Source organism: Fringilla coelebs (genome assembly GCF_963513975.1).
Source record: "Fringilla coelebs genome assembly, chromosome: 8".
Classification (NCBI taxonomy): Eukaryota; Metazoa; Chordata; class Aves; order Passeriformes; family Fringillidae; genus Fringilla; species Fringilla coelebs.
Window position 1 is genome coordinate 33,688,950 of NC_140066.1, and position 27,978 is coordinate 33,716,927.

The 27,978-nt window shown below is 48.9% G+C and overlaps 2 protein-coding genes across 4 annotated transcripts in view; one reads left to right on the forward strand and one right to left on the reverse strand.

The window, feature by feature from the left end:
• The window catches only part of LHPP (phospholysine phosphohistidine inorganic pyrophosphate phosphatase), a 73,202-nt gene extending 50,369 nt beyond the window's left edge, over positions 1-22,833 (forward strand). For 2 of the 3 annotated variants that reach the window (XM_084210570.1, XM_084210572.1), the window contains exon 7: positions 20,830-22,833. In XM_084210570.1, the coding sequence (XP_084066696.1) occupies positions 20,830-20,920 (91 nt within the window). In that variant the 3' untranslated portion in view covers positions 20,921-22,833. Of the gene's footprint in view, positions 1-5,253; positions 5,346-20,829 lie in introns of all 3 variants that reach the window. The other variant, XM_084210571.1, reaches the window with a different exon arrangement.
• A 1,038-nt stretch (positions 22,834-23,871) lies between these two features.
• The window catches only part of FAM53B (family with sequence similarity 53 member B), a 45,273-nt gene continuing 41,166 nt past the window's right edge, over positions 23,872-27,978 (reverse strand). The window contains exon 5 of the mRNA XM_084210654.1: positions 23,872-27,592. Within this exon, the coding sequence (XP_084066780.1) occupies positions 27,284-27,592 (309 nt within the window). The 3' untranslated portion in view covers positions 23,872-27,283. The remainder of the gene's footprint in view (positions 27,593-27,978) is intronic.

Here is a 27,978-nt window from a genome sequence, read left to right on the forward strand (position 1 = left end):
GGGGTTAGCAGCAACTGATTTTAGGAGTTTAAATAAAAAACAGGGCTTGGCCACAGCGGGCACCAGCCTGGACCTGACCCCAGCTTTGCTGATGTTCCCAAATCCTGCCGCTCCCACCGCTGCCGGTCATTTCTGACACTCAAATTTCTGGGGACAGATGGCAGGATAAACCCTTGCTCTCCTCCCTGCCCACCTGTTTGATCGTGCTCTCACCCCCAAAGTCATAAACCAGAAGCAATTTTGAGGCTGCCAAGAGAGGGAAGGAGGCTCCAGAGCCCCAGCTTTCCTGCTCAGGCTTTATTACTCTCAGCAAACACTCCACAAACATTCCACATTCGAGTCTGTGCATTCTTAATGCAGCCACTGCCAGGCTGGCTCCAAACAACACAAATTGCTCTGGCTTGGGTCTGTCTTCACTATTCACAAGGTCACTGCATTTTTGCACCTCTGGCTGCTCACTGTGGTCAGCTTCTGACCAGGTCTGGAAAGACCTAGAACTGTCTTCAGCTTCCCAGCGAACAAGTGGGATTGCTGGAGTGGATGGAGAGTAACATGGCAAGGAGCATCTTTCCAGAGGGCACTCAGAGATGTGCTTTTCTCAGGGAGATGAGTACTGCAGGGGCTCATTTTTATCCTTGCTAGAAATTCTATTTAGAAGAGCACAGTTCCTGTTGGAGGTACCATAACTGTAACCAGTCCTGGACCCGGCCCAAAATTAATGGCTCAGTACTTCTGGAAGAGATCAGTGTTTCTTTTGTGAATGTCAGATAAACTGCTTTTCCATGGGGTGAGTAGGAGATGAGGAAGGGAATTGACCTCCCTGATACCTTAGGCAGCATTGCTCCCAAAAACCAGCAGCTGGCTCTCCCCACCCTTGCTCTGCTTCTCCATCCTGGTGCTCTGCTCACCTCACACTCAATGGGATGAAGGTTCCTCACCCTCCCTGCCATCCAAAGGAAAGGATTTCCCCAGATGTCGCTCCTCACATGGCAGGGATTGTATTGTATGCTGTGAGGACAGGCACTGTCACAATCCCTGCCTCTGGGCAAGCAGGTTCAGGCTTCCTGTTCTCTTTTTACCCTTGTTCCACCGAATGTTGGGTGCATCCACACAGTAGCTGACTTCCAGCCCACTCCTGTGACTGGGGGCTCCAGCCTGGATGATGGATTGGCCTTTTACCAAGCATTCTCTTGCTGACCACAGGGCCAGCTCATCCTCCTTGCATCCAAGTTTACGAGGTACAAAGCCATGGCAGATGAAACCCATCTGCTGCAGGTGAGTGGAGTTAAGCTGTTTTACAGCTGAGGGAGCAGGCATAAATCAAAATGGGGAAATTGATGGAGTTCTGGCTTTATTGCAGGGGCTGTTACTCTCTTTTCCACACAGGCAGGAGTGTTGCTGCTCCAAGCTTGTAGTTCAGTTGTACCTTCAGGCTCCAGTGCCCTTCCTGCACTCCCTGGGGTTGATGGCATCACTCAGCTCTCCTTTGGGCACAGGCCTGACTCTCAGAAACCACCGTGTTGGCAGAGGCTCATCCTGCCACTCCCCAGGGGAACTTGACTCCTGCGAGTGATCCTTCGGCATATTTGCATTTGGATTTTCTTCATTCCAGCCTGGGCACGTACAGGTCCTCTCTGCTGGCTGCTCAGCCACGGGGCCTGCTCAGGACTGGCCACAGCATTTTTGTGCTTTGTAGGATTTTTCCAGTCCCAGGGAGGCGCTGGGTGAGCGGTGGCAGTGTGTGAGGGCATCCAGAGGGATTTCACACCTCGTGCTCACTGAGCCATCAACAAGGGGCTGCGTTTTTTCCTTAACTCCTGCCAAACCTTGGTCCTTTCTTCCATCCTCCATATGCTGCCTTGCTGGCCTGAACAGCCATCTCTTAATCTAAGTCTGTCTGGGGAGAGCCAGTTAGTAAAACATCCTTAATTAACCTTGCTGGGTTCAGCCTAAAAGCACACCAGACCTTCTGAGGTGCTGCTGCGCTTGTGTCAGCAGCTGTGAGAGAGAAGGCAGAGGTGGTGTTTGTTCCTCAGAAGCTGGGATTTGATGTGCCTCCCAATGCTGCTGGAACAGGCTGTGGATCTCCCATATCCCCATCCCTTTTCTCTCCTTTGATTTGCAAGAGCCTTGCAGTGGCTCCTTGTGTCTCCTCCTTGCTCAGTTAAGAGCTGAACCAGCTGAAGCTGCAGCGCTGGAGGCAAAATTGTTTTCCTATTCAGAAGCAAGAAGGGTGGGAATTTGGGGTCATTCCTCAACAGCCCATTTCCCTCAAGTAGGACAAGAGACTCTGCTCTTGGGTTACTTACCCCAAACAGTTTCCCTGTGGGAAGTCTGGTCCTTTTCCCCTCTTCTGGTACAGGAACAGGCTTGGGAGATAGAAAGGTTTGGCAAAGTGGATTGAGATTTGGACAAATAAATAAATGTATGGGTCAGTGGGCAGATAGGTGGTTATTTTAACATCTGAGGCCAAGAGAAATGCTCCCTTCTTTTATTGTTATACCTGGAGACACGGAGCAGAAGACTCTTATTGTTTAAGCTAGGAGACTTTAAGGTAGGTGTCGATTCCAGCTTATGCTTGGAAAAATCTGGTGGAGGCGCAATAAATGAAACCTCAAGACAGTGGAAGGTGGTGGGTGAATTATCCATCAGGTAGGACAGTGCTTCTGAGGGAAATGGAGAGGCTCCTGCTATGATTGCTGAAGTCAGAGCATTATTTCTGTCTGTTTGAGTCCCCTCCACTCTGCCTGGAGCGACGTGTGTTTCATGGCCCTGCAGGGAGAGCAGCTCGTCTTTCGTCTTCCTCGTCTCACAGCTCAGTCTCACTGATATTGTGACAGAACGTGTTCAGTGCACAGAACCATTAAAAATGTAGCTCATATGGTGCTGATGGGAGGCTGACATCTCCTGAATAATTTATTTTAACTGGAAAGATTTGTAACAGTTAAGCGTTAGCGGGACTCTTCGTTTTAACTCTTCCTGAGGCGGATGCTTGTTGTGATTCTCTTGTTTGGGCGAGAAGTGGCTCAGCCTGTTGGAGGCCAAAGCCAAAGCCACCTCCCTCAGGGACAGTCAGACTGCTGGCCATGTTCCCTTGGAGGCTGGAGAACCCCAGAAGAGCTCCAAAGGGAAGCTGGAAGAAGCAGTCTCCGTTGGATTGCCCCTGCCTTGGGAATAGCGAGCGTTTCCCAGTGTGGAGGATTGAAACAGGCTGCAAAATATTTACAGTAAGCAAGGACCTTCAATTCCTGGCAGCAGCTCCCTTCCTTGGGGCAGTGACTTGGGGAAGGACCTGCTCTGGGGAGTAGCTGCTGCCGTCCCCCTTGTGCAGGGGGAAGGACCTGATGTGTGCTGGGCCTGGGGTTTGCACAGGGTCTTTTCCAGTCTGTCATTCCATGGGTATGGATGGAAGGAAGTCAGGGCCGTTGCTTTCTTGGGTACAATCAGTGAAAACTTTGTGCATTCTTCCACACAAGCCAACCACCTGAATTTCTAAATTTCTTCTGGCAGAAATGCAATCACGAGGGGGGTTATCAGTTGAATTCTTGGTATCAGTGTTAGAAAGCCTAGATAATTTCTGTGATGATCATCTAAGAAGGCTCTTCCTCTTTTTACACATAGAGGGACAAATCCTGCTCTCAGCTGCAAGGAAGCAATTCCCACTCAAGTCAAAGGAAGCTGCTCAGAGGGACCAGAGTTTATCCCATAGTTTTTATACAAATTTATCACTGAAATTGCTGTGCTCACACCCCATGGCTGCTTCAGCCCAGAGGGGCCTGATGCTGACTCACAAACAACTCCTCCTTATTTTGTCTCACTCTTCTTCCTCTTAATGCTGGTTGTGTTCCTTGCAGGGTTGTTTCACTGCCTTTCAGGCTTCCTCCAGGTTCCTACCAAAACTGAGTTTTACACCTTAGGTAGGACACAGCCAGTCCTCAAGGGGTGCAAAATCCATGTTGGTGAGAGGGAATGGGAAGACAGAAATCCTGCTCTTTCTGGTTTACACCTGAGGTCCTGCAATGTAGAAGGTCAAACTCTGAAGTTCTTGAAATCAATGCCAAAATCCATTTATGGCTCCCAGCTGGCCAGGGCATCATCCCAAATGGTTTGTGGCTGATCTGTTCTCTTTTTGGCCACAGATTCATCCCTCACTCTGAACCTTCTCCCTGCCTAGTCTTGCAGGGTCTGGAAACACCTCGCTCTTCTCTACCTGTTTTTTCCCTAATGAAGTTCTGAGGTGCTCAGACTAAGCAGCAAGGTGGTGTAATTCTCATTTTTCAGTTGTGGAAACCAAGAATGGCCAGGTAATGTGCCCAGGTCACACACCAGTGTCAGAAGCAGCAGTAGGTTCTCCATGTCCTCTGTTCCTTCCCAGCCTGTCTCATAAACCCAAAGAGCAATAAAATTAAACAAAGGTTCATGGCAAGAAAAATTTGATTGGAACCTGCAGCAGCCCAAGATCAACCATGGAGACCCTGTGGCTCAGCACAAACCCTGGAGTTAATGAACTCTGCAAAACTGATGTATTTTTACATAACTAAATTCCAAGAAAAAATTAAGTCTTTATTAATTATTAAGACATGGACTAGTAGGAGAGAAGAGCCAGAGTCTTTAGGTCAGACTCATCTGAATCCATCACCTAGTGAAAATTTATATGACAAATAAATACACCCTAGAAACTAGTTCAATAAATTTTTCTCCTTGTAACAAGTTGTCTTCCTGCTTTATGTATCATTTTAAAGGAAGTTAATTGAGTATAAATTTTCTCCATCTACAGAGAAATGGACTTCCAAATGCATGTAGGTGTCTGTGAGTATCTGTGTTTTGGGGATAGTGCTGACATCTGTGCAGGGCATGTTGGACTGAGTCTGACTGAATTCAATAGCTGTTGGAGTGGAAACCAGCACTGATCTCCAACCTGGGGAAAATTCTCCTCAATTCCAGTTCTTTGTGCATTAGCAATTACTTTCAAATGTTTGAAACTCAATTGCTGTTGCCAGAATCTGCGTTGCCTCCCAAGGAAAAACTCTTTAATTTCTTCGTGTTTAGAGGCCAAATATGTGGCTAAACTAAGCTTGATGATAGCTGAGGTTTGGTTTTGGGCAGATTGTGAGTCCATGTACAGTTAGTGCCTGGAATGTGCTCTGGGACTGTGTCTGTGGAAATGTAAAAATATTACTCTTAAAAAGAAGTTCATCTTTCCCACATTTCCTGCTATGGTTAGAGGTGATTTTCTCATTGTTTTGTTCTCAGCTGTCTCAGTGCTTTGAGTCCTCCTGCCTGAAAGTCTCCTCTTGCAATCATTTTGCAGCCTCATGCATTATGTACACATGAAAAATGGCAGGGTGAGTAAGAGCTTTCTTGGTTTCAACCAGAAAAGAACTACATGAAGTCACTAGGAAGTGACTTTTATGAAGAAAATCTCATATATACCCATAAAATCAATCAGATATAACAGGCCTGGCTGTGAGCAGAAGTAAACTGGTCAAGTTTAAGACTTCATGTTTTAATGCCTATGTAATTCAAGTGCCCATTTGCACTCCACTGGCTCTGCCAGCTCCCACTGCCTGTTTGACAGCACGGGACACAGGCTCAGGGCCACATCAAGTTGGCAGATGCAGGAGGATGTTTCCTGCAGCCCTGTCCCTGCAGCAGCAAAGAATATTGCACTGCTTCAAACCTGCAAGGAGAGGGTTATAAAATTATCGTGCCTGTAAATTCCAGCTGCAGACCATATGATTGCAAAGCCCTGCTCCCCGTCCTTGTTTAAATTTACTCTTTCCTAAGCCTCCCCAACATCTGCCTGGCCTGGAAGTGCAGTGTTCCCTGTGCTCAGTCACACTCTCAGTGAACACCTTGTGTTGGGACTAAAAAGTCTTTTAAAAAACAAAAAACACTGTGCAGCTGATGAAGTGTTTGCTTAGGATTAGGTGCTGTGGTTAATATAAGCATTAAAAAATGTCTCTGGCCACTGTCCTGTGTCACAGCAGCCTCATATTTCCTCTGCTCTGGAGACAGATGTACATCTGGTTTGGGTGGCTTTTGTCCTATTCCCTGGCCACAGAGAGAAAAAGGAATACTAGGCTTCTAAGGATGGAAAGTTATGCAGCAGTGCTAAATATATCAGCATTTCTTGGACCTGAGCTTAGGGAGATAGGCTGTTCCAGCAGCACTTCCAGCACAAGAGGCAAGGCTGCCCCTGAGGGTTGTGTTTTGAAACAGGGAGGTGCATCCACGTGTAAGGGAGAGCTGGAGAGCAGGGCTGCCCTTGGGAAGCTGCATCCCAAGGCAGGGCAGAGCCCTTGGATGTGTCTCCTCTTCCCCAGAGCGATCGAGTTACACGCCTTGAGCTTTGCCATAGTAGCAGAGGAAGGGGAGAGTACAAAGGTTATGGAAAACAAAACATTAATTTTCGGGACCAGCTGTGTTACAAGCAAACTGCAGCTTTATTTATACCCACAGCATAGTGTCCATAAATCAGGGCTGCTCTCCAGCAAGGCATTTAATGAGAACTATTAAATGATTTCATGATGTACTCATTGTTACCATCTGATAAAAACCAGCGCTCCCTCTGAGGACCAGGACTTTTCAATTGTAGTTTTCGTGGGGGAAGGAGGTGTGTGGGGAAGCCAAGCCCTCAGCAGATGAGTTCTGCAAACTTCTCTGGGCACATCATGCTGGGAGGATCCATCAGTCCAGCCTCCTGGCAGATTTCAGTTAGGGACATGGACTGTGGGTGTGAGCAGCCTTTGGAGTTTATGTAACTCCTTCTGCAGAGAAAATACCGGATCTGATCTCTCCTCCATGTGCCAGGGTAAATCACAGCATTGCTCTGCAGGTGGGTGCATGAGGCTGGACCCCAGCCCGTGGTGCACAAGGAACCACAGAATGGTTTGGGTTGTGAGGGACCTTAAAGCTCATCTAATTCCAGCCCCCTGCCTTGGGCAGGGACAATTTCCACTAGGCCAGGTTGCTTGGCCTGGAGCAGGGAGTCAGGGACAGAGCCAAGCACAGCCCCTGCCTGTCTCCCATCCTGTTCTGGGTGTTGGTGGCAGTTCCAGCCAAAGGGATCATGCCCCATGCAGTGTAGCATCCTGGGGGCTCCCTGTGACCATCCACACGTGGTGAGGGGGGCACAGGTCCATCTACAGCCTTTCCTGGACCTTCCCCCTGATTTCAGGCCAGAAAGGCTGGATCTGATGGCTGCACAGAGCCCTGTGAGGTTCCTTTGTCACGAGCACACCCAAGCACTAAAACCACAGCGATGGCTAATTTATGTGAGAAGGTTTGCTGGGAATCACTGGGGAGGACGTTGTGCCCAGAGCCTTGCCCCTCTCCAAGTGCTTAATTGCTAATCAGAGGCTGGATTCAGCAGCTCCCATTCTCTGGCACCTTCTGTCTCCATCAATAAAACTGGAGAGGCTCTTGCTTTACAACAAAGATGTTTATCTTGCCCGGAGTTGTGGGAAGCTGGAGGAGGCTGTCCTTTCTTACTGCACAGCTCTAATGGGGTAAACACTTGCTGGTACTTTTAGTTTCCAGCCAGATTTTTCTGAATGGGGGCTGGGAGGAGGATTCCTTAATTAATCCTTTGGGAAAGTGGTTGGGACTCTGCCTTGTTGTTCTGGGTTTGTATCTAACCAGCATCTCCCAGACGTGTGAGTGAAACCCAGGTCCAAATGTCACCTTGCATTTCTGCATCCCTCTGATGGGTAATTTTTCTTCCTTCTTTAAGCCACCTGCCCCTTTCTCTGGGGTGGAACTAGATGGTTTTTAAGGTCCCTTCCAACCCAAACCATTCCATGGTTCTATGAATATTTTTGCCCCCCACCAAAAGAAGGAAGTGCCCTTTCCTGGGGAGGAATCAGCTGTGTGTGAGTGGCAGCATGGTTTAACATTAAAGCTAATTATTAAATTCAAATATAAACAATCATAAAGCCTGCAGAGTATTGCATATGTGATGAGCTGCTCAAGCAACTTGTACCAAACACATGTGGTATTCTAAAATCTCAGGACATGCCCATTTGCAGGGCCTTCAGACAACTCCAGGCTGCCTTGCTGTTTTTTCCATCCATGTGAGTGTATGAAATGAGAGTGAGGTGTATAAACAGGTCTGGAGGAAGGTTTTCCATTAGCTGCAGGTAGTAATTTATGGTGGGAAAGCAACAGGCAGTTAAACTCTTTACATTGCTGAGCATTAATGTACAGTGCTGTAAGTTAGAACATTTCCTTTAATGTTTTACTTGATGAACTCTCTTCCTTTATGATCTGCTAAAGCCCTTTCCACACAAGGGCTTGGGTGGTTTGTTTCAAAAAATTCTTTATTATATTTATATATATTATATTTACATAGCACACATGCTTCATTTTAGACTGAGAAAAAGCATCAGAGGATTGATCAGCCCTCCACAGATTGCTCTGTGCTGCTTTGAATGCAATTTGAAGGAGACTGGCTTATTGTTGGGTTGTTTTTAACTCCACAGACAAATATCTCCACCCTGAAATGCCTTTGGAATTTAGCAATATGTACAGACCACAGCCTTTGCTGTCCCACCTCCAGTGCAAAGTAGACCTTTGAAGTATTTTAAGTATTAGATTTTCTCAAAGGTATCAAGCGTGGTATGTAAATAGATTTCATTTTAGCCAGGTTGGGTTACAGAAGCACAGCTAAAACCAGTATTATGGGCTGTTCATTCTACAAAGGATTAGTCTTCACTTGAAGCTGATGCAAAGGGAGGAAACTGGTCTCAACCACAATTCTCAGATAAAAGCAAATACTGCAGATACCAAGAAGGTGAAGCAGTTACCATGCCACTGCTTTTGTTTGTTTGGGGGTTTTCCTCCTCTGTTCTAAAGCTGTTGAGTCTTTTTTATTGATTTAATGGTTAAGAAATGTCCCAGGTTCAGTCTGATCCTAAGAAACAGGAAAGCCTTGCCAGCTGCCCTGGAGGTGGAGAAGCCCCTGGGCACCCATTTCATTCCCAGCCCTCTTGCACAGCCTGATCCTTGGCTGCTGGGTCTTGGAGCTCCTGAAGAGCTGACTCAGAAACCATCTCAGCCCTATGAGGGAGAACGTGGTGGGGTTTGAAAGCAGCAGTGGTGCCTGGTGTGGTACAGACTCATCCTGCTGGATGATTTTGTGGTTCCAGGCTGTGGTTGGCACCTGTGATAACAGCCAGCAATAAACTGCTGTGGGAAATGGCCAGTCAGTCCCACAAAAACTAATTTAAAAAAGCTGTTTGGAGGTGGCCATAGAATTAACCATTGTATTTATGAAGGTTGAGGGACTGACAGAGAAAATGATGCTGTGCTGGAGGATGTGCAAGTTAGCACAGGACACAGACTGAACCTGTGCAGCTCCCTGCACTGCAACCAAGCATCCCAAACCCAAATATTCATCACTCAGTTGTTGCAAATTTGGGATTATCTCTTTTGACAACATGCAGCAAAATCCCTGTTGACATGACTTGGTATTTGACAGAACTCTTGGAAGGCTTCAGCCAGGGGTTGGCTCTGAGCCTGCGCTGAGAGCACAGCGAGCGGGACACACGAGCAGCCTCCATCTGAGGAGCTGGAAGTCAGAGCTGGAAGGAAGCAGGTAGAGCCCTTGGCCTGTTCTCTGTGTCCAGCCCAAGGGCTGGCTGCCAGGAGCGTGGGGATTTAATCCCTGCACTAACACTGTTAGCTCAGTGCACTTTCCATAATCCGTGCTTAAGCACGAGCCTAGCTGTGGTTTGACACCTTGAAAAATGTGCTCGCTGCCTTCCCTCAGCCCAGTGCTCCCTCCTGCGTCCTGCCGGGGTGGAGGAGAGCCAGGAGCAGGAGGAGGAGCCCAGAGCCATCCCTGCAGCAGTGGTGATTCCAGGGCAGCAGTGCTGCCTGTTTCCTGCAGTGCTCCAGGGAGCCCTGGGATCCTCGGGCACAGCGCGAGCGCAGCGTGTCCTCATCCTCGGAACAGCCTCATCTGCAGAGGAGGCAGCCCAGCCTGGGGTCCCCATGGCCAGGTAAAAAATGAAAGGGATCCAGTGTGAGCTGGCTATGGCTGCTCCATGCAGAACTGTCTTGTTTTCTGCTGGATTTTTTAAGGTCTTACCCCCCAGCGACCCCGTTCAGTATCCTGGAGGCTGCAGGCACGTGGCACAAAGTTTCCTTCATTACCTGCTCAACAGCTCAGCAAATCTGGGCCTTTTCATCTGGGAAATGAAGCAAAAAGCAAACCTCATCAGCTCCATCACTTCATAGAATCATGGAATGGTTTGGATTGGAAGGGGCCTTAAAACCCACCCAGTGCCACCCCCTGCCACAGACAGGGACACCTTCCACTGTCCCACCTTGCTCCACGCCTCTTGAACACTTCCAGCAATTGGTAAATATATCTCCCAAGCAAATACAGTTTCATTTCCTTGGCACTGTGGTCATGGAAGGGAAGGCAGGCAGACATTCAGGCCATGTAAACTTCCAAAGAGAAGATTATGAAGATCTCAATTACAGAGTTGCTTAAGCAAATGAGCCGTAATTTGGATTAACTTTAGTAAATTTTCTGCTTTAGAAGGGGCAGGAGTTTCTGAGGAGCAGGGCTGAATTGTTTGGGTGGCTCTGTGTGCTCAGGTGTCTCTGAGCCCTTCCAGAGGGCATCAATCATGCACTGACTCAAAGCCAAGGCAGAACTCCTGGGGTTTAGCCCAAATACATAATCCCTTTTGTTACATCAGTTCAGCATGAGCACATTTAGAGTGTTCCTGACATCCTTGAGTGAGGTTGGATGCAGTATTCCTATCTGGAATCTGGTCTGGGAAGAGAAGTCAGACAGACCCCATGCCATTGCTTTATCCAGGCTGAACAATTTTGCAGACAAAAATATAAATTTTGCCTTCATTTTCCTGTGTAGGTGCTTTTTTGGCTCCCCACGTGAGAAGGGTTTTGGAGCAGGGTGGTGCTGGTTCCCAACACGTGTGTGAATTGGCTGTTCCTGCCCTTTGGAAGGAGAACTGGCTGTATGTCTGTCTGCTCGGGTTTCCTGGGAGTGGCACAGATAGCTCATAGTTTCATTCTCATTTAAAATTAAAGCTGATTTAGTGAGCAGCATCTGGAGACAAATATTATTCTCCTTAGGGTAGCTCAAATTCTTCTTTGGTGAGAAACAGTCTTTTAAAGCTGTAACTTGGAGTGTCTTGTCTCGAGGGTTGCATTATCAGTGCCAATCTGGCCTAAGAGTTTTCAAGTCAAACTTCTCCAAACAGCATTTGAAACCTTAAATTAAGGCTTCTTTCTTTTATAATCTGCAAAGCTCCTTTCTTGCTAGAATCTGCATCTGCCAGAGTTCTGTGACTTAAATCTCTGTGAGATGCTTTGCAAATGTAGAAGCCAGCATTCATTTTACACCTTTCACAGGGATTTTGTAAGTGATATATTAAAGGAAAGCAATGAAATATTCTCTTAGGCTAAGGTCTTTAAAAGTATCTAACAGAGTAAGATGTCTGAGCACCACTGAGCTTTACATTCAACCCTTGAAATTAATCTTTCTCACTCCTGTGTAATATTAAATCTGATTAATAGCTAATGCATCAGCTCCATTTAAGATGCACATCTGTTTGTGTGTATGCACAAAGAAAATATTTATGTCCAAATTCTTTCTCGGGGGCGTTTAAAATTATTTTCTACTGAATTGAGTAAGGTCATCTGGCAAAGCCAAGCAGGTCATCAATAATTAATCCAAGCAGGCAGAGCTGAGTCTCAGGGTGCTTGCAAACACCCTGTTAGGCTGGATAGTTTGGCAGAGCAGGGGCAATTCTCAGATTTTCTCAGAAAACAAGCAAATGTGCTTTTCACTTTTGAGGGGGAGAGGGAGGCTTTGCTTTTATTGGAAACAGCTGTGCTGTGCTTGCACTGCAGCACTTGGTGCATCCACATGTGCAGTGAGAGCTTCTGGTCCCCCAGTGCACCCCAGGCCAGCCAGGGGGGCATTGCACTGACACAGCCTGGCATTCATGGCTCATTTCCACCAAGGGCTTGGGTTTACCTCACTGAACTTTATCTATATTTTATGAAAAGTTAGATTCTTTACACCTAACCCCAACTCTGGCTGTCCAAGAACTGGCTCTGGGGTATGAGCTTGTCATCTGGTTTAAATAGAGTCAGTAGGGAAAAGAATCATCTCTTCCAGAGGTTATTTCCTATCCAGACTTGTTATCTAAGAAACTGGGATGAACATGGGATGAATAAGAAGGAGGAAGAAAGCTGGTGAAGGGTCTGGAGCACGAGTCCCATGAGGAGCAGCTGAGGGAGCTGGGCAGGGGCTCAGGCTGGAGAAAAGGGGGCTCAGGGGGTCAGGCTGTGCTCCAGGGAACAGGGACAGGAGCAGAGGGAACGGCCCCAGGCTGGGCTGGGAGGGGCAGGGTGGGCACAGCAGGAATTTCCCCATGGAAAGAGCTGCCCAGTGCCCAGTCCCCATCCCTGGAGGGATTTAAAGCACCTGTAGATGTGTTACTTGGGGACAGGGGTCAGTGCTGGCCTTGGCAGTGCTGGGGGAACAGCTGGGCTCTGATCTCAGGGGCCTTTTCAGCCCAAGTGATTCTATGGTTCTGTGTGTGCTTCCCCTTTCCCCTTTCTGTCTGTCCTGAGCAGGAGGCTCCTGGAGAGGTTCAGGTGACCACCCTGGGCAGAGCATCTTGTTTTTAAACAGACAGCTCTGGGTGAAATGGGTCTGGGCCAGCCTGATGGGAAACCTCAGGTGGCTGAGGGTGAATGTTCACCTCTGCAGTAACAGGAGCATTTTGTGCCCTCAAATGTTTGAGTTTCCTCTGGCTGTTCTGGTTGGCCTAACAGAGGACATTGAACAAATATTGCCAGTGCTCTCCATCACTGTGTGAGATGGATTGAAGTGGTTTCCATGGGGCTGAGGATGGCAGTTCCTGATGCAGTAACTCCCTTCCACCTGTGTCTCCTCAGGACTCAAACCCAGCATCCACCACCCAGCATGGAGCCATGATGGCTTCACCTTTGGATTCAGGCTTGGGTGGGACCACAGCAGCTCAGAGCCCACAAGATGCCTGGATTATGGGCAGAGAAGAAGGGAGCAGAGCCCCTGGAGGCAGAGGGGACTGACTGGGTGTCCCCCCATCCTGTCCCCACCAGGTTCCAGCTCTCCCTGCAGTGCCAGCTGTTCCCAGGACACGTGTGCAGCTGTTTTGGGATTAGCAGGCTGGGAACCAGTCCAGAACCAGATCAGGCATGTGTGCTGCTCCCTCTTCTCTACCATAATGCTGGTATGCACACTTTTAATGCCTGGCCCCTGCTGAACAGCTCTGGCTGTGCAAGATGAGAGAGCTGTGCAGTTTTGACAGGAAAATTGCTGCCCAGCTGCCGGAACACCAGTGCTGTGCTTGTTTAAATATTTGTTCAAACCAGGTTGACTTTCCATGAGGGATTTTGGAGGTAAGGGAAAGAAGTCAGCACTGATAAAATCTCATGCTCTGGTGTAATGACATGAGAGCATTTAGCCAGGAGTACCCTCTGTCCCAACAGCAGCACCTCACATCACGTCTTCCCATCACCATCCTGCCTTCCTTTGTGCCTGTTTCTTACTGTATAGATGTGTATATATATCCCCTGCACAGACTTTCAGGACTTTTTTTCTCCAGAGCTTTTAATCTGGCATGTTCACATGTGCTGGGTTTCCTGAGAGAGAAAATAAATAGGGATGGGTGGAGGAAAGCAGCTGCCATCACCTCCTTCCTCAGCACTGTGTGCTCAGAGTGCAGGGTGCAGCCTGCAGAGATGCCAGGAATTGGGGTTCCTCAAGGGTTAATTTGCAATCACCACCAGTAAATGTCATGCCTGTGGAGAGGACTATGGGAATACTTGTGCTCTCTCCCAAGCTTTTTATGTGAAACCATGGGATTTTGCTTCTGCCAGCCTCCAGCTCCTGATCTGTTCTCTCACCTCAGGTCATTGAACTTCATTTTGGCAGAGTCCCACTTGCTCTCCCTGAACCTCTTCAAACCTGTGGTTACAATCCCCATGTCCAACCTGTTCCTTGCTTCCCAAAGTGATGCCCTGCACCAGATCTTGGCAGTTTAAAAAGACCTGGTGGAAAGTCTGGCAGAGCAGAGTGCAGGAGGGACACCAGGCACTCCTCATGCACCTCTTTCAGCCCTACCAGTGCTCTCAGCACCCTCTTCTAAGCAGTTATTTCTGGAATTGTTTATCTGAGTTCTTTGGTTAGAGCATCTCCATGCAGCCGACTGATTACAAACCAACAAATTCCAATTAATTTTTCAGCACATATATATTTCAAAAGTACAAGTGTTCACCCCAAGAAGTGTATTGAAATTCAGAAAAACAAAAATCTGGGGAATGGCAACTTTCCAGTGCTTGAAAGTGCTGCAGGAGACCTGGAAAGGGAAGTTGGATGTGGGATGGAGTGACAGAATGAGGGGGAACAGCTTCCCAGTGCCAGAGGGCAGGGTTGGATGGGATTTTGGGATGGGATTGTTCCCTGTCAGGGTGGGCAGGCCCTGGCACAGGGTGCCCAGAGAAACTCTGGCTGCCCCTGGACTGGAAATGTCCAAGGCCAGGCTGGGCAGGGCTTGGAGCAGCCTGGGACAGTGGAAGGTGTCCCTGCCCATGGCAGAGATGATCTTTAAGATCCTTTCTAACACAAACCATTCTGGGATTCTGTGATTTCTAGCATTTGGTGATTTAATTTAATTTTATTTTTAGGTGAACTGTGCAGAAGGATAACTCCCTATGCCCTCAATCTTAGTGTTCCCCACGTGTTGAGATGTATTACCTGGAGAAGTGTTGGACTTAGTCTGGTTTATTCCGCTCAGTTAAAACTGCAGCAGTTTAACAGAAATGGGAACAATTAAGTCACAAGCCCACAGACTTCCTTCAGGTGTTAGCAAACAATTTGGCTGTAATTTCCACCCCTTTGTGGATGCTTGAATTTAAATGAGTCACAATTAAACACAATTAGTGGCGTGTAAAGTTCTGGGAGGCAAGAGAAGAGCAGGTTTGCTCTGACACAGGTTTGCTTTGCTTAGACCTCTCCAAAATCCAGTCTTTTAACCACAAAAGCTTCTCTTCCTATCCCAGGGATCTGCCCATGGCATGAGAGGGTCCAGGTACGGGGGTTTCCTGGAATTCTGGGAGCTGCTCCAGCCCTGGGTGCTGTTACTGGCTTTGGTGCAGGTTTTTCTCTAATTGTATGATCAGGAAATGTGCTTTACAACCATCCCTCAGCTGTCCATCAGGGACCTGTCAGTCATTGTGATTTATCCAGGTTTTCAGTGCCAAACTGATTAAATTGCATGTTTCACAAAAGAATAAAAAAGAGAGTTTCACTCATGGCACTCAAGTCTACTTATGCATCTTTCCAAAGCAACCAGCAAAGGTTACAGTGTCTGTTTGCATTCCTCATAAAGAAAACCTTGTTAAACTCAATCTTGCATATTTTACAGCCATGCTAAGAGCCCCTGAAGAATATGCTGTCAGGAGAAATGGTCTCAGGCTTTTTTTGTCTCATTTTATGGAGCAGGAGTTGGTGCTGTTGGTGGGGAGTCTGAATGGTGACACAGAGATGCCTTGGTCAAACAGAGGGTGACTTTTGGGACGGGGTTTGCTGTGTGACAAAAGTGGTGCAGGGCTGGGATCAGGTTTGCCAATGACTGCAGCCCTGTGGCCCTGCAATGTGGGATCATTTGTCTCTTTCAGGTTCACTTTGGTGCCTTGCTTTGGCCCTGCTTGGTGTTTTCCTGCCTGCCCCAGTTTCTGAAGGGCTGTGTAAGAGCTAATTTTAACCTGTGATCCCAACCAGGTGTTGATCAATGCCTGTCTGCTCTCACTCTCAAGGCAGGTTTCAGCAGGTCTCAGGCTGAGCTCGATCCCAGTGCTGTTTCCACCCCTGTGACCACAACTCTCCAATATCAGCTACCTCCACTTGGCCTTTTTTCTGGTAAATATTTTGCCCATGCAGTAACCCAGCTGTTTCCTTTTTGTTCCCCATGGTTTGCTGGAGAAGAGCACGAGTGGGGTTCTGAGAAGGCTGTTCCAGGCTGTGTGTGAGGGTCCCTAGGACAGCATGAGGGAGGGCCTGGAGCTCAGACATCCCCTCTGAGCTCCTGCTGGGGTGGTTTGCTCCCAGCTCGTAGAGAATCAGTCCCATCCCTCGTTCTGCAGGTCCAATTCCCTTTCCAGCAGTGATTTCCCTGTGGCAGTGCCATTGGAACTGGCTGACAGCACCATCCAATCCTCTCCAGCCCTCAGACCACACCTGGAATCCCAACTGCTGTGGGAAACAAAAGAATTAACTCAAAGTCTGGGGTTTGGGGTCATCTTTCCTCTGCATTTGCTTCAAAGACTGCAAGTAGTTCTGAAAGGACCAGGCAAGCCAGCATCGATCCCTTCATCCCTCAGAGATGCTCAGCTGCATCTGGGTGAGCCATCCCAGAAAATTGCACAGAAGCTGGGACAACTCAAGACCATTCCTGATAGCTGAGTCTAGGCAGGGAATCCAGCCTGTCAGAACAGTGGAAATCTGACCCACACAGTAAGTGAACCTTCTTACCCTTGCAGGAGCTGATTTTTTTTTTAAACCAGCCCCTTACAATTTGGTTTCATGCTTCAGCAGGAGGAAGCCATCACTTTCTGACAGGCAGCAGCTCTGATTCTGGAGTTTCCCTGATAACTGGAGCTTCTCTTCCCAGGTGAAGAGTTAAAATTGCAGAGCCAGTTTCCTGCAGCGCCCTGCTGCTCCCTGATGTCTCCAGGTGCAGCCTTGATCTGAACTAACCAGTTTAGTATGGGCTGAGGGTCTGGCTCAGGGCACAGGGGCCACAGAGCTGCTGCAGCCCTGACAGTGATAAATAACCCCTGGGAGAGGAGGATGTTCAGGCATCTCCTGAGCAGCATTTGATGGACACCAATAACTGGAGCCTCAGGACCACTGTCTGAGCTGCATCATGCTAAAAATTGCTCATATTGTTCATGTGCTCTATGCACTGGTCTTTTTGGGTGGCTTTTCTCCTCCTAACATCACCCTGTGTCCCCATAAGGACCAGGAAGCACCACCCTGGCTCTCAGAGGGATCCTGTGCTGAGCCACTCCTTTCCCTGCCAGCAAGGTGGCCACCAAAGGCCACACAAGTGTCACATTTCACAGTGCCAGGGCCAGTTTGGGCTGGGAAATTGTCTGCACTTCCAGGCTGTGGTGCTCAGCCCCTCCAAGGAGTCCTGCTGTATGGAAGAGAGTGTTTCCCAAGGCTGTAGTTGATTTTTCACAAGCAAGTTTGTACACTGGCCAGGAGTGCTGACAGCTCAATGTTCAGCTGCAGTATATAATTTTCTGTCATTTTGATTTATGCTCTTCTCTGTAACCAGAGTCCCATATGAGAAAAAAAAAAAAATCAGAAGGAGTCTGTCCTAAAGTTAGCTCAATGCTAACTTCTTCAACTGACCTAGCAAATTAAAGATATTTTTAGATTTTTCTAAATTATTATTATTTATTTCTGGAATATGAAAGAAGAAAGTATTAAAAGGTAACCTTCACTGTCAGTTCTGTGACCTGCAGTTGCTGTGGGGTTGTTGTCACTGAGAGAGAGGCTGAGCTGGACCCGTGAGACCCAGATCTGCTCTTGGCTCAAGCTTCCACCTGCACCCAGTGACCTTGTCCAGGGAGGCTCTGACCCACCAAAGCAATGCCCAGGACATCAGAGCAGAGCTCCAGAGCTCTGCTTCACCTCAGGGCATCTTAAAACTCCCAGTGGCTGGTGTTTCTCTTAGGAAAAAGCCCCAATTCCCCAGGGAAGGGGCTGGTTTAGAGCCGTGGTCTCTGCTCCCTCTGGACAACAGAATAAGGGCTCATCCTCCAGCGTTTGGGTTTGCACAGAGGTTTGGTGGCACAGCTCTCCCTTTTGCATCACTTCTGGCACCCAGGCTCAGGCTCCTGAGTTGTTTTGCTGCATTTGGAGCTTCGTTTCTTGGCATTAGAGTTTGGGGATTGTTGCTTGCAGTTCCCTTTCTTCGGATGCTTCGAGAGCAGCCCTGAGCCAGAGGGGGGAGCAAAGCCATCCCTTGGCTGGTTTTGTGAGCCACAGAATGCCTGTGAGACAAAGGAAGGGGCCACATGAAACAGGGATTGTGGTGGCACTGACAGGGACAAAGCCCAACACACAGCTCTAGGAAAAGGCAGGAGAGCAGGGAAGTGTGTTTATTCCAGCTCCCTGCTTTCCTGCAGAGTTCAGACAACTTTATTTATTGTGTTTTAATATTAACTTCAGTGGAGCCAGGAGTGTGATGTGATCCCATGGTATTTGGGCAAATGGGTAAAAAGACCTTATTTCATGTATATATATATATATATATATATATATATATATATATATATATATATATATATTTATATATACATACACACACCCCCTTTTCACAGGACACATTCAGCGTGACAGGACTTTTCCTTGATGACTGGCATTTAGCAGCTGAGTTACAGATGGATTTCTGTGTAGTCAGCACAGATATTAATCACAAAATCCTTTTAATAGATCAAAGAGTGCTGTGTAATTGAAAATTTCTTGTGGAAGCATTCGTTTCAAGCAGTTCTTAGAATTTTCTCCTAATGTGTAATCTAGGAAAGGAACATTTTTCAGGGTGTAAAATGCAAAGAGAAGTTTTGTCCGTTGCTTTATTTAGTTCTCCACTCAAATTAAGGATTAGTGACAAGAAATTGATATTTTACAGTATGCCCAAAGTTATTTTTGTGTTCATCAAAGCCACTTTGTTAAATCGGGAGTGAGCAATAATTACCACTGAAGGGGTGGATACACACTGGATTTTACTTGCTTTATGTGTGAAGGTTTTTCTCCATCAGCAAACTCTTTTTCCGTTGAGAAAAACTTAAAAAACATCATAATAATTATTCTCATTGCTCCCTAGCCCTGTAACAAGATGGAATTGGGATATTTAAAGAAAGACCCATCCACCCTTTAAATAAGATGCAGAGTCTGTTTCCTGGAGCCTGGTGCTGGGCATGGCTTTGCAGGTGACACAAGGAAAGATGAATATCAGCTGAAAATACAAAAATATTTTATTTTTCCTAGTTCATAGCCCAACTTTGCAGCAAGCAGAGCCTCAAGCACACAGTGTGGGCTTCCAAAAGAGGCCATGCCTTTGTGAGGAGCTCATGGGCTTGGATGTGAGGAGCAGGGCTGAGAAAAGAGCAGGAAGGAAACAGCCCTGGGGAGCTTCAGTGCTGGGACAGAAGAAATGATTTGGTGCTTGTACAGACAAGTGCTCACCAAATCCTGCACATCATTAATAATAATAATAATCATCTCTCTGCCTCCCCTGCATCCAGTGGGAAATGCATCTTCCCCACAGAGAGGCTGTGCTAAATAAAGGTTTGCCCTTCCCAGGGAGCAGGAGAGGTGGGAGGTGGACATTTGGGCTCCCATCTCTCTCCCAAAGGAAGGTCATTAAGTGTATAAAATACATATGTTTTCCCTTCAGCAGCTGTTGGGTTTCTCAGCCCAAGAGCCATAACAGGACCACGAGGTTTGGAAAATTTCTGCCTCCCACATCTGCCCCCCTCCCCAGCAGCAGTGCTGCTAAATCAGCAAAATGGGATTGTGCAGCTGTGCCTCGTTAGGCCACTGCTGCTAATTAAGTATTGGCAAAAAATGGCTTCAAGTCCCTTGGCTTTGGGGTGGTGACTTGGTGGAGGGTGAGACTGAATTTTTCTCTGGTGGGTTTTCAAGAGATGGTGGTCCTGCAAAATTCCTGGCAGAGCCTTCCTTTTCACTGAAGTGGTGTGAAGACTTTCTGTGTCTCTAGGCTGAAAAGGAATAGTTCTTTTCTCTACCTATTTCTAGATAAAAACTGTGGGAGAGTAATTATTTGTAATTTTGTAGGGTCCCAGTCTTGCAGTGAGGTGTCCTTACAGTGATCCCTGCCTGGTGCTGCTATTGCCTGGATGAAGAAGTGCCATGTAAAATGCAGAGCATTCACTTGGATTAGTTAATTAACTAATTGGAAATTCTCTTCCATTTGAGGTTTTGCAAAGTTTTGCTGAGCTCATTTGCACAAAGGACATAGGATCCACCTGGGCATGTGGGAAAGACCTGGGTGTGGGAGAGAGAGTGGGGGAAAACAAACAGAAGAGGGAGGAATGTGAGTCAGGAATGGAGTGGCCAGAAGGGGCAGGGAGGGCACTGTGCCCTGCCCTGGGCACTGCTGGGGTCACACCTGGAGGGCTGTGCCCAGCTCTGGCCCCTCAGCTTGGGAAGGAGCTGGGACACTGAGCACATCCAGAGGGGCTGGGAACACAAACCCTGAGAGGAGCCCTGAGGGAGCTGGGGGTGCTCAGCCTGGAGAAAAGGAGACTCAGGGCTGCCCTCATCACTCTCACAGCTCCTGAAAGGTGCCTGTGCTCAGCTGGGCTGGGCTCTGTCTGCAGCAGCACTGACACAACCAGAGCACACAGCCTCAGGCTGCACCAGGGGAAATACAGGCTGGATAGCAGGGAAAAGTTTTTCTCAGCAAGGGTGATAAAGTTCTGGAATGGCTGCTGGGGAGGTGGTGGAGTCCCCATCCCTGGGTGTGTTTAACAAAGCCTGGATGTGGCACCGGGTGCCAGGGTTGAGTTGGGGTGTTGGGGCTGGGTTGGACTTGATGATCTTGAAGGTCTCTTCCAACCCAGTGATTCTGTGAATTCTGTGAACCTCAGGTGCTCCGTTGGCACTGCCTGGGCTCTGTGGGCAGCAGGATGACGAGGGACATGGGGGCTGTTTGGGATCCTGCCCTTGCTCAGCTGTGTCCCTCTGTCTCCTTCCAGGCCGTCCGATGAAAACCACCCCAGTGTGAAACCTGATGCCTACGTGAACAACCTGGCTGAGGCTGTGGACATCATCCTCCAGGAGCTGTAATCCCAGCAGGAGCAGGGATGAGCCTTCACATGCAGCCCTTCCATGGAACCACTTCATCCTCTCCTACCTCCATCTCAGCTGAATGACCCAGCCCAGCCTTGTTCAGGGTGAAGGGCACCTCCCTTCTGAAATATTTCACATAATGGTACTAAAATGATCTACTGACCTCCCATCCAAGGGAACACCAAGCCTGCTGTCCTCTGGCAAGTCTTGAATGCTCTGCCCTTGTTGCCTTTGAGGGGCCTCAGCCTCCTCTGGGTGATGCTGGGGGGCTGTTCCCCCTTTTTATCTTTGCTCACACTGGGGAGGTGGGAAACAGGTAGCCCAGGCACCCCCTCCTGAATGAATTTTCCTGTTTAACCCCTATGTCCTGTGCCTTTTGGGGGGCCTGTGTGGGATGGGGCATGTCCTTGGGGGCTGGTGGAGGCCACCAAGCTCCTGTGTGTGCCTCAGGTGGCACAAAAGCCCTGGGGAGGGGACAGCCCCACATGCCTTGGCAAGGCAGGAGCCGTGGTTCTGCCAGGACCAGCCTGTCTGGAGCAGCCCCAGGAGAGGGCACAGGAATCAGTAACACATTAGGGAATAACTGCACCATCCTGTCAGGAATAAACCCTGTCCTTTGGATCTGGCCTGTCTTCTTGTGTTCAGTTGGATCAGCACTTGCAGGGGTGTTTACAGGACCTGAAATGCTCTTCCCTACCTGGAAAAGCTGGAAAAGGCCATGGAACTGATGGTCTTTGGCTTCCCTTTGCAAGGGGGTTTTGTGAGCAGCCTGTGTGGGAGGGGGTGTGGGTTTCCTGCCTCTCCCCCTTAAAATCCTGGATGTGCAGTCCCTGAGCTGTTGGGGCTGAGTCAGACACAGCTCCAGCTGAAAATGGACTTTTCACAAGGGCATGTAGTGATAGAGCTGGGGGGAATAGCTTCAAAAGGGCAGGTTTAGATTGGATTTTGGGAAGAAATTGCTCCCTGTGAAGGTGGGGAGACCCTGGCACAGTGTGCCCAGAGAAGCTGTGGCTGCTTCATTCTGGGAAGTGCCCAGGGCCAGGTTGGAAGGGATTGGGAGCAGTCTGGGATAGTGGAAGGTATCCCTGCCCACGGCAGGGATGGAATAGGATGAGCTTTAAGGTCCCTTCCAGCCCAAACCGTTGTGGGATTCCAGGATTCTGTACTCACTGAACATCCCTGGGCCTGATCCTGCCCCACATGCCTGCTGAGAATCTGCTGCACCAGCTCAGCTCCAGCTCAGCCCCCTCCTGCTGCCAGGAGTGCTCAGCACACCCAGGGCCAGGACAGGCATGAGATTTGCCTTTTTTCCCTAATCAGAATAAGGATTTCTAAAAGGAGCTGCTCCCTGCCTCCAGGCACAGCAGCCCTTCCCTGGGGATTTTGGTTTCTCCCCCTGACAGTTTTGCAGTGCAGCTGTTGCAGCATGTGTGGTAACACCTGGCCATGCTGCACCTGGCAAGAGCATGGAAGGGGCTCAAAATGGGTCAAAAAATTAAAAGATTAGGGGTTGTTCCATCAAGTCCTCTGCCCACCCTCACTGACATGTGGTAGTGTTTGCAAGGGTCACCTTTTAGAGGCTAAAGTCCCCTTTTAATCAACATATCAGCAGTTCTGTACCCTCTTGGGGTTTGGGCAAGACTATTTGGGCTTTAACCTGCTTCGGATTGCCAGGGGACCATGGAAATCGTGTAATGATGTTTGTGTTACATACATTTAATATATGTCCATACTCACAGGCAGCATGTGCTGGCCACTACATTCAGCCACTGCTCTCTGCATCTGCAAGCAGGAGGTAAAGGATAATTCCAGCTCTGTTTCCAGCAGTCCCAACAGCTGAAGGCGACCCCACTCACTGAAGGACACCAAAATGATGCTGCCTGTTTCTGGAGTGTTGGAACACTTGTTTTTCAGAGCTACCAGCTGGCCCTGGAGCTGCATAGCACCCCTTGGGGACAGCAGGGGAAAGGGGGCTGGGAATTAAGTTCTAATAAAATAAACTACATCTGGGAAAATGACCTTAGTGCAATTTTTTGGGTCTGTTTTTGCATCTCCTGTCCTCTGGGTAGTGGTTCAGCCAAAGTGTATGGTACTGTCAGCATCCACACACATGGAAGGATGCTGGTCAAACGTTCAGGCTGTGATGGATCACTGAGAATTTCTTTTTTAACCCCTAATTCTTCCCCTTTTTGTTCTATTATACTAAGCCTATCACTTCAATCTGATTAAGTTTAGGCAGATAAACATCCTGCCATCTGTCATGAAACTTTTTACACTGCCTGCTGGAGGAAGTGCAGCCGTTTTCCTTTTTGGGTTGCAAAGGCTGCAGGGAGCTACTGCCCTGATTCCCCAAGAACTTATTTAACACCCCCATGTGCCCTTGGCCTGCTGTGGGCGCTGAGTTTAGATTTGAGTTTAGATTTTAAGAGGCAGGATATTATGTTTGTCCTCAAACACAAAGAAGGAGGTGCTACTTGGCACTTCAATTTGCATTTTGTTGTTTCTATCTTTGGCTGTGTTACAGCTCAATGACAGGCTGGGGGGGAGAGCTGGGAGATGTCCCCCTGCCACGAGGAGGGTGCAGCATGTCTGCCTGCATGTGAATATCACAAAATGTCTATTTTCTTGTGCACCCCATGGCTGGGACACCCTTCCTCCACAGACACCTCAAGGTTGAAGGCTTTCCTGACCCCCACCAATTTTTTGGGACATCCCTTCCCAGCACCTGTAGAAATATCAAGGAGCTGCAGCCAGGAGAGGAGAGCAGGGGTCTCCATCAAACTCCAACCCCATCAAACTCCAACCAGTGCCACAACCCCGAGGGTCAATGATGTCCCCAGACCCCACAGCCACGCCCAGCCGAGGGGACAGCACAGAGAGGCCAGACACGGCTTATTGAACCAGGAAGCTTTATTTACACAGTAAAAGTAACAAGCAATTTCCTGAGATTGAGCTGCTCTAGTGCAATCAAGTCATGGAGGGGGCAGGAGCAGCCTCCTGGCCCGCCCGGGGGGGGACACCTGGGGCAGCCCCTCCCGGGACACGCTCGGCCCGCGGCGCTTGTGCAATTGCCAGCGAGACTTGGCTACTACAGGTCATAGCTTCAGAAGGCTTTGTTTTTATTCTTCTTCCCATCTTTCTGGTTTGTTTTGTTTTGTGTATTTTTTTTATTTGGCCATCCTCTTCTTTTTCTTTCTCGAACACGGAACCCACACACGCTGCAAAGCACTGCTACAATCCTAGAACATCCTACGTCAGTCTGTTTGCCTGGGCAGCCAGGAGCTTTAAACAATGCACTTGAAACACAATTTTATTGGCCAAACAGGCTATGCTAGCACGTGGAAAAATTACAATCTATTTTACAAACGCTTCTTTTCGTTGGTTTCTCTTTTTTTCATGTACTCTTTCATAGGACAGGCTCAAAGAGCTACATCTGCAAAACACACAGCAAACTCCTGTGTGCCTGCTAAGACTTTCTGTGTTAAAATCCTATTTTTTTTCAGGATGAAGAACCTTTATTGCTGCTGCCACAGCTTTGGTGTCATCCCAAAACAGCTGCTGCCCAGACTGGGTCACACCTTGGACAAGCCACTGAGTCCCTTCACAATAATGAACCTATTTTAGCTACCTAGCAAGGAATAACATCCCTTGTCTGCATATTACTTTAGTATCACATTCTGGCAGCCAGCAGGGGTTTGCTGGGGGATCTGGGGGGCTCCCAAAACATCTGTGTAATAGGTGAAGTCCTTTACAAACCAAGAGCAAGACCCCCAGGGGATGCCCTGCTCTCCCACTGCCTAGGGGACAGATCTCCTGACACCAGGGGAGCAACGCCACTTCTGACTTTACAATCAACAGGATGTCCCCTGAATCTGAGGCACATACTATATTATATTTAATATTTTTAATTACTTTATTTATATATATATTTATATATATATAAATCCACAAATGTTTTACCTCTACAGAGAGAGAGAGAGAGAAAGAGAAAAAAAAATTTAAAAAGTAAGGCTTTCTTAAACTGAGAATAAGTACATGAAATCATACAAACCCAACAAGAAATACCCAACAGAACACCACTGTGGCCTCAAAACTGTCGCTAACTGTAGTCTGTGCCTACGCCAACGTGCCCAGTATAAGGCCATGACTCATTGGAGAAGCATTTTTAGTAAGGCAAACGGGTTGTGCTGAATGTAAACTGAATGCTACGGCTACGTCCAGGACAGCTGGGCCGTGGCTCCTCGGCCACCAGGTCCAGGACAGCTGGGCCGTGGTCCCTTGGCCACCTTCCCACTCTGGGGAGTTAGCATGGCACCGGGAGCAGCCCTTGGAAAGAAAACAGAAGCCCTTAGGAATTCCAGCCCTGGGGATGCCCAGGTGAGAGCCCAGCCGGCGGCAGGGCGTGGGTCTGGGTGAATTTGCCCTTTGTTGCTCAGCTGAGGAGGTGCCTGTGGCCAGCAGGAGCTGTGTGCCCTGAGACCAGGACCTGTCAGTGGTGGGGAGGGATGGATGGAGCATCAGGAAGACTCAAAGCCAAGAACTTTGCTGTGAGGGTGCCACTGCAGGGGCACAGACAGAGGGGCAGCAGCCTGGGAAAACACTGGCGTGGCTGGACCCTCCACTACAGGAGGCATAAAAATTAACCCAGGATATATTTTTTTCTGAGTGATGCATAAAGTGACACTTTAAAAGAGCTGGAGGGTTCCCCAAAATGAAAAGACATCCCTGTCATCCCTTCCCCAAATATCTGGGGCTTGTCCTGCTTGCCTGGAGGGAGTGGACACAGGCACAGCCACCAGCAAAACCTCAGCAGTGCCAGGAGAGGGGTAACAACCAATGGGTTCCACTGTGGTGAGAGATGCCACACACATCCCAAACCACTGTGGAAAAAAGTGCACTAACACAACCAGAAATGATGAATGAAACCTGTACCAGCAGCTCTCAGCCTGAGTTATGGACCCTCAAGGCATTGCCAGTGGGGCTGCTGAACCCCATTAAAAATGTTCTGTCTTCAGCTGCTCTTGGCATCAATGATTTTTTTTCCTTTCTCAGGTTTGCAAAGCTCAGGAAGTGACCCCTGAGCTTGAAGGAATCAGCAGAAGGAATCCAGAAGATGCTGGAAGCCATTTGTACAGCTTTCCTAGAGCTTTCAACAAACAAACAAATAATAAAAAAAAAAAAAACCACCAGAGGGAGAAAAAAGAAATATGTGTCCTTCTAAACCTGTTAGCAAGTGGACAGCTTATTTTTAGCAAAGAGAATTCATATCGTACAAACATAATGGTCACCACTTTATCTGTGCTTTAAAAAGGCACAGGAAGAGGAAAAGCTTTCAGTGCTGCTACCTGGATTTTCAGCCTTTTGCCAGCTGACTTTGTCAAGTAACCCCTCCACGACGTGCCTCGGGCAGGCAGCCCTTCACAGTAAAGCCAAAAAAAAAGAGGGTGGCAGCCATGCCCTGGGTAGCAAAGTGGGCACAGCTGCTGGTAAATGGGTAAACAGCCCAGCCCTGCTCAAAACAGGGTGTTGGGAACCCAAATGAGGGTGGCACAGAGCCTGAGTAGGGTTTTTTTTTCCCAAAAGAGTTGAGAGAGGGGGGCTGGGAAGGAAAAAAATAAGGGAGGAAGGCATTTGAGCATCCCCGTTCAGCACCCAGCAAGTGCTGCTGTGGATGCCGCCCCACATGGGCCAGGGATCTGTTTAATTCCTCATCAGGAAAAGGAAAACTAAAAATAAAGGAGTGAAAATCCAGCTCTTGCCATTATTAAATTTAAGCAAAACACTTCACTTGTGATTTCCTCCTCACGGCACTGCCAGGGACATGGGGAGCGAGGGGATGCTGGGGCCACACGGGATGTGACCAAGGGAAAGGAACTGTCGCCACCCCGGTGCCACCAGCCAGTGCTCGGTTTGCAAATCTCAATATTCTGCTTTTCTCCCCCTTTCTCCAGCCCCAGGGGTGGTGGTTTCTCCTTGTGCACCCCTTTCTGAACTAGCACAGGTGGGACCTGTGGGAGCATGGCCAGCTCCATCAGCTCCACCCCTATCCTGGCAAAAGCCATTTACTCGTGGATTCTGAGTTTTTGGCGATCCCCGTGCCTGGTTTCCCTGCGGGACAGGCACTTTTCCTCGGCCTGGCTGATCTCTGGCTACAGTAGTTACAAAGAATTTCAAGATTTACACACGCATGCACACGAATTCCTCTAAATACCTGATGAAATTTTGGCAAAGCTGCTTGGTCCCCTCCAGCTGGCAGGAGGGGAGCAGTGACAGGATCCCACAAACTCGCTGCCAGCCAGGAGCCCTCCCTGGCTCTGCTGGCAGCCCTCAGAGCCCAGGGCGAGAAGAGCTGCTCCCTCCTCAGTTGTTCTCGATCTGCTCGATGTCTAGCTCGCCGTCCAGCTGGAAGAGGCTCTCGGTGCTCCGCCAGGCCGCCCTGCGCTCCTCCTTGGCGGCGCTCTCCTCCTCCTCCTCACAGGACAGCTCGTCCCGGCTGGCCCGGCGCTCGCGGGGCCGGGCCTGCGGCGGCTCCGGCACCGGGGTGCAGGCGGGGGTCCTGCCCGGCATCACCTCCGGGGCCGCCGCCCACGCCTGAGGGCCCGGCAGCCGCTGGGAGCCGTCCTCGGCCGTGCTGCTGAGGCAGGTGAGGCTGTTGAAAGTCTGGCGGTTCTGCAGAGGCAAGGGGAGAGAGGCAGCTGAGGTGGAGACCGGGATAATCCAGAAGCTGGGGTAGAAGTTGCACCAGATGAGCTAGGAGTGTTCCCGACCCCAAACCTGAGCTCCCTCAGACCAAGAGGAACAGCAGGGACACTCAGCAGGTCCCCGGGGGATGGAGAGATGCTGCAACCCTCCATCTCCCCATCCACGGCAGGTCCCGTGGCCCCCTGCCCCTGCAAAAGGCAACAGCATCAAAACCAACCCCAGCCTGCTCTGGATCGGTCCCATCACCATCTCCTCCCCATGCATCGCCCAGTTCCACATGTAAGGCAGGACAGAGCTCACCAAAAATGAATGAACATTTCCAACAACCCCTTATTAGCCAAGAGAAACTTCAG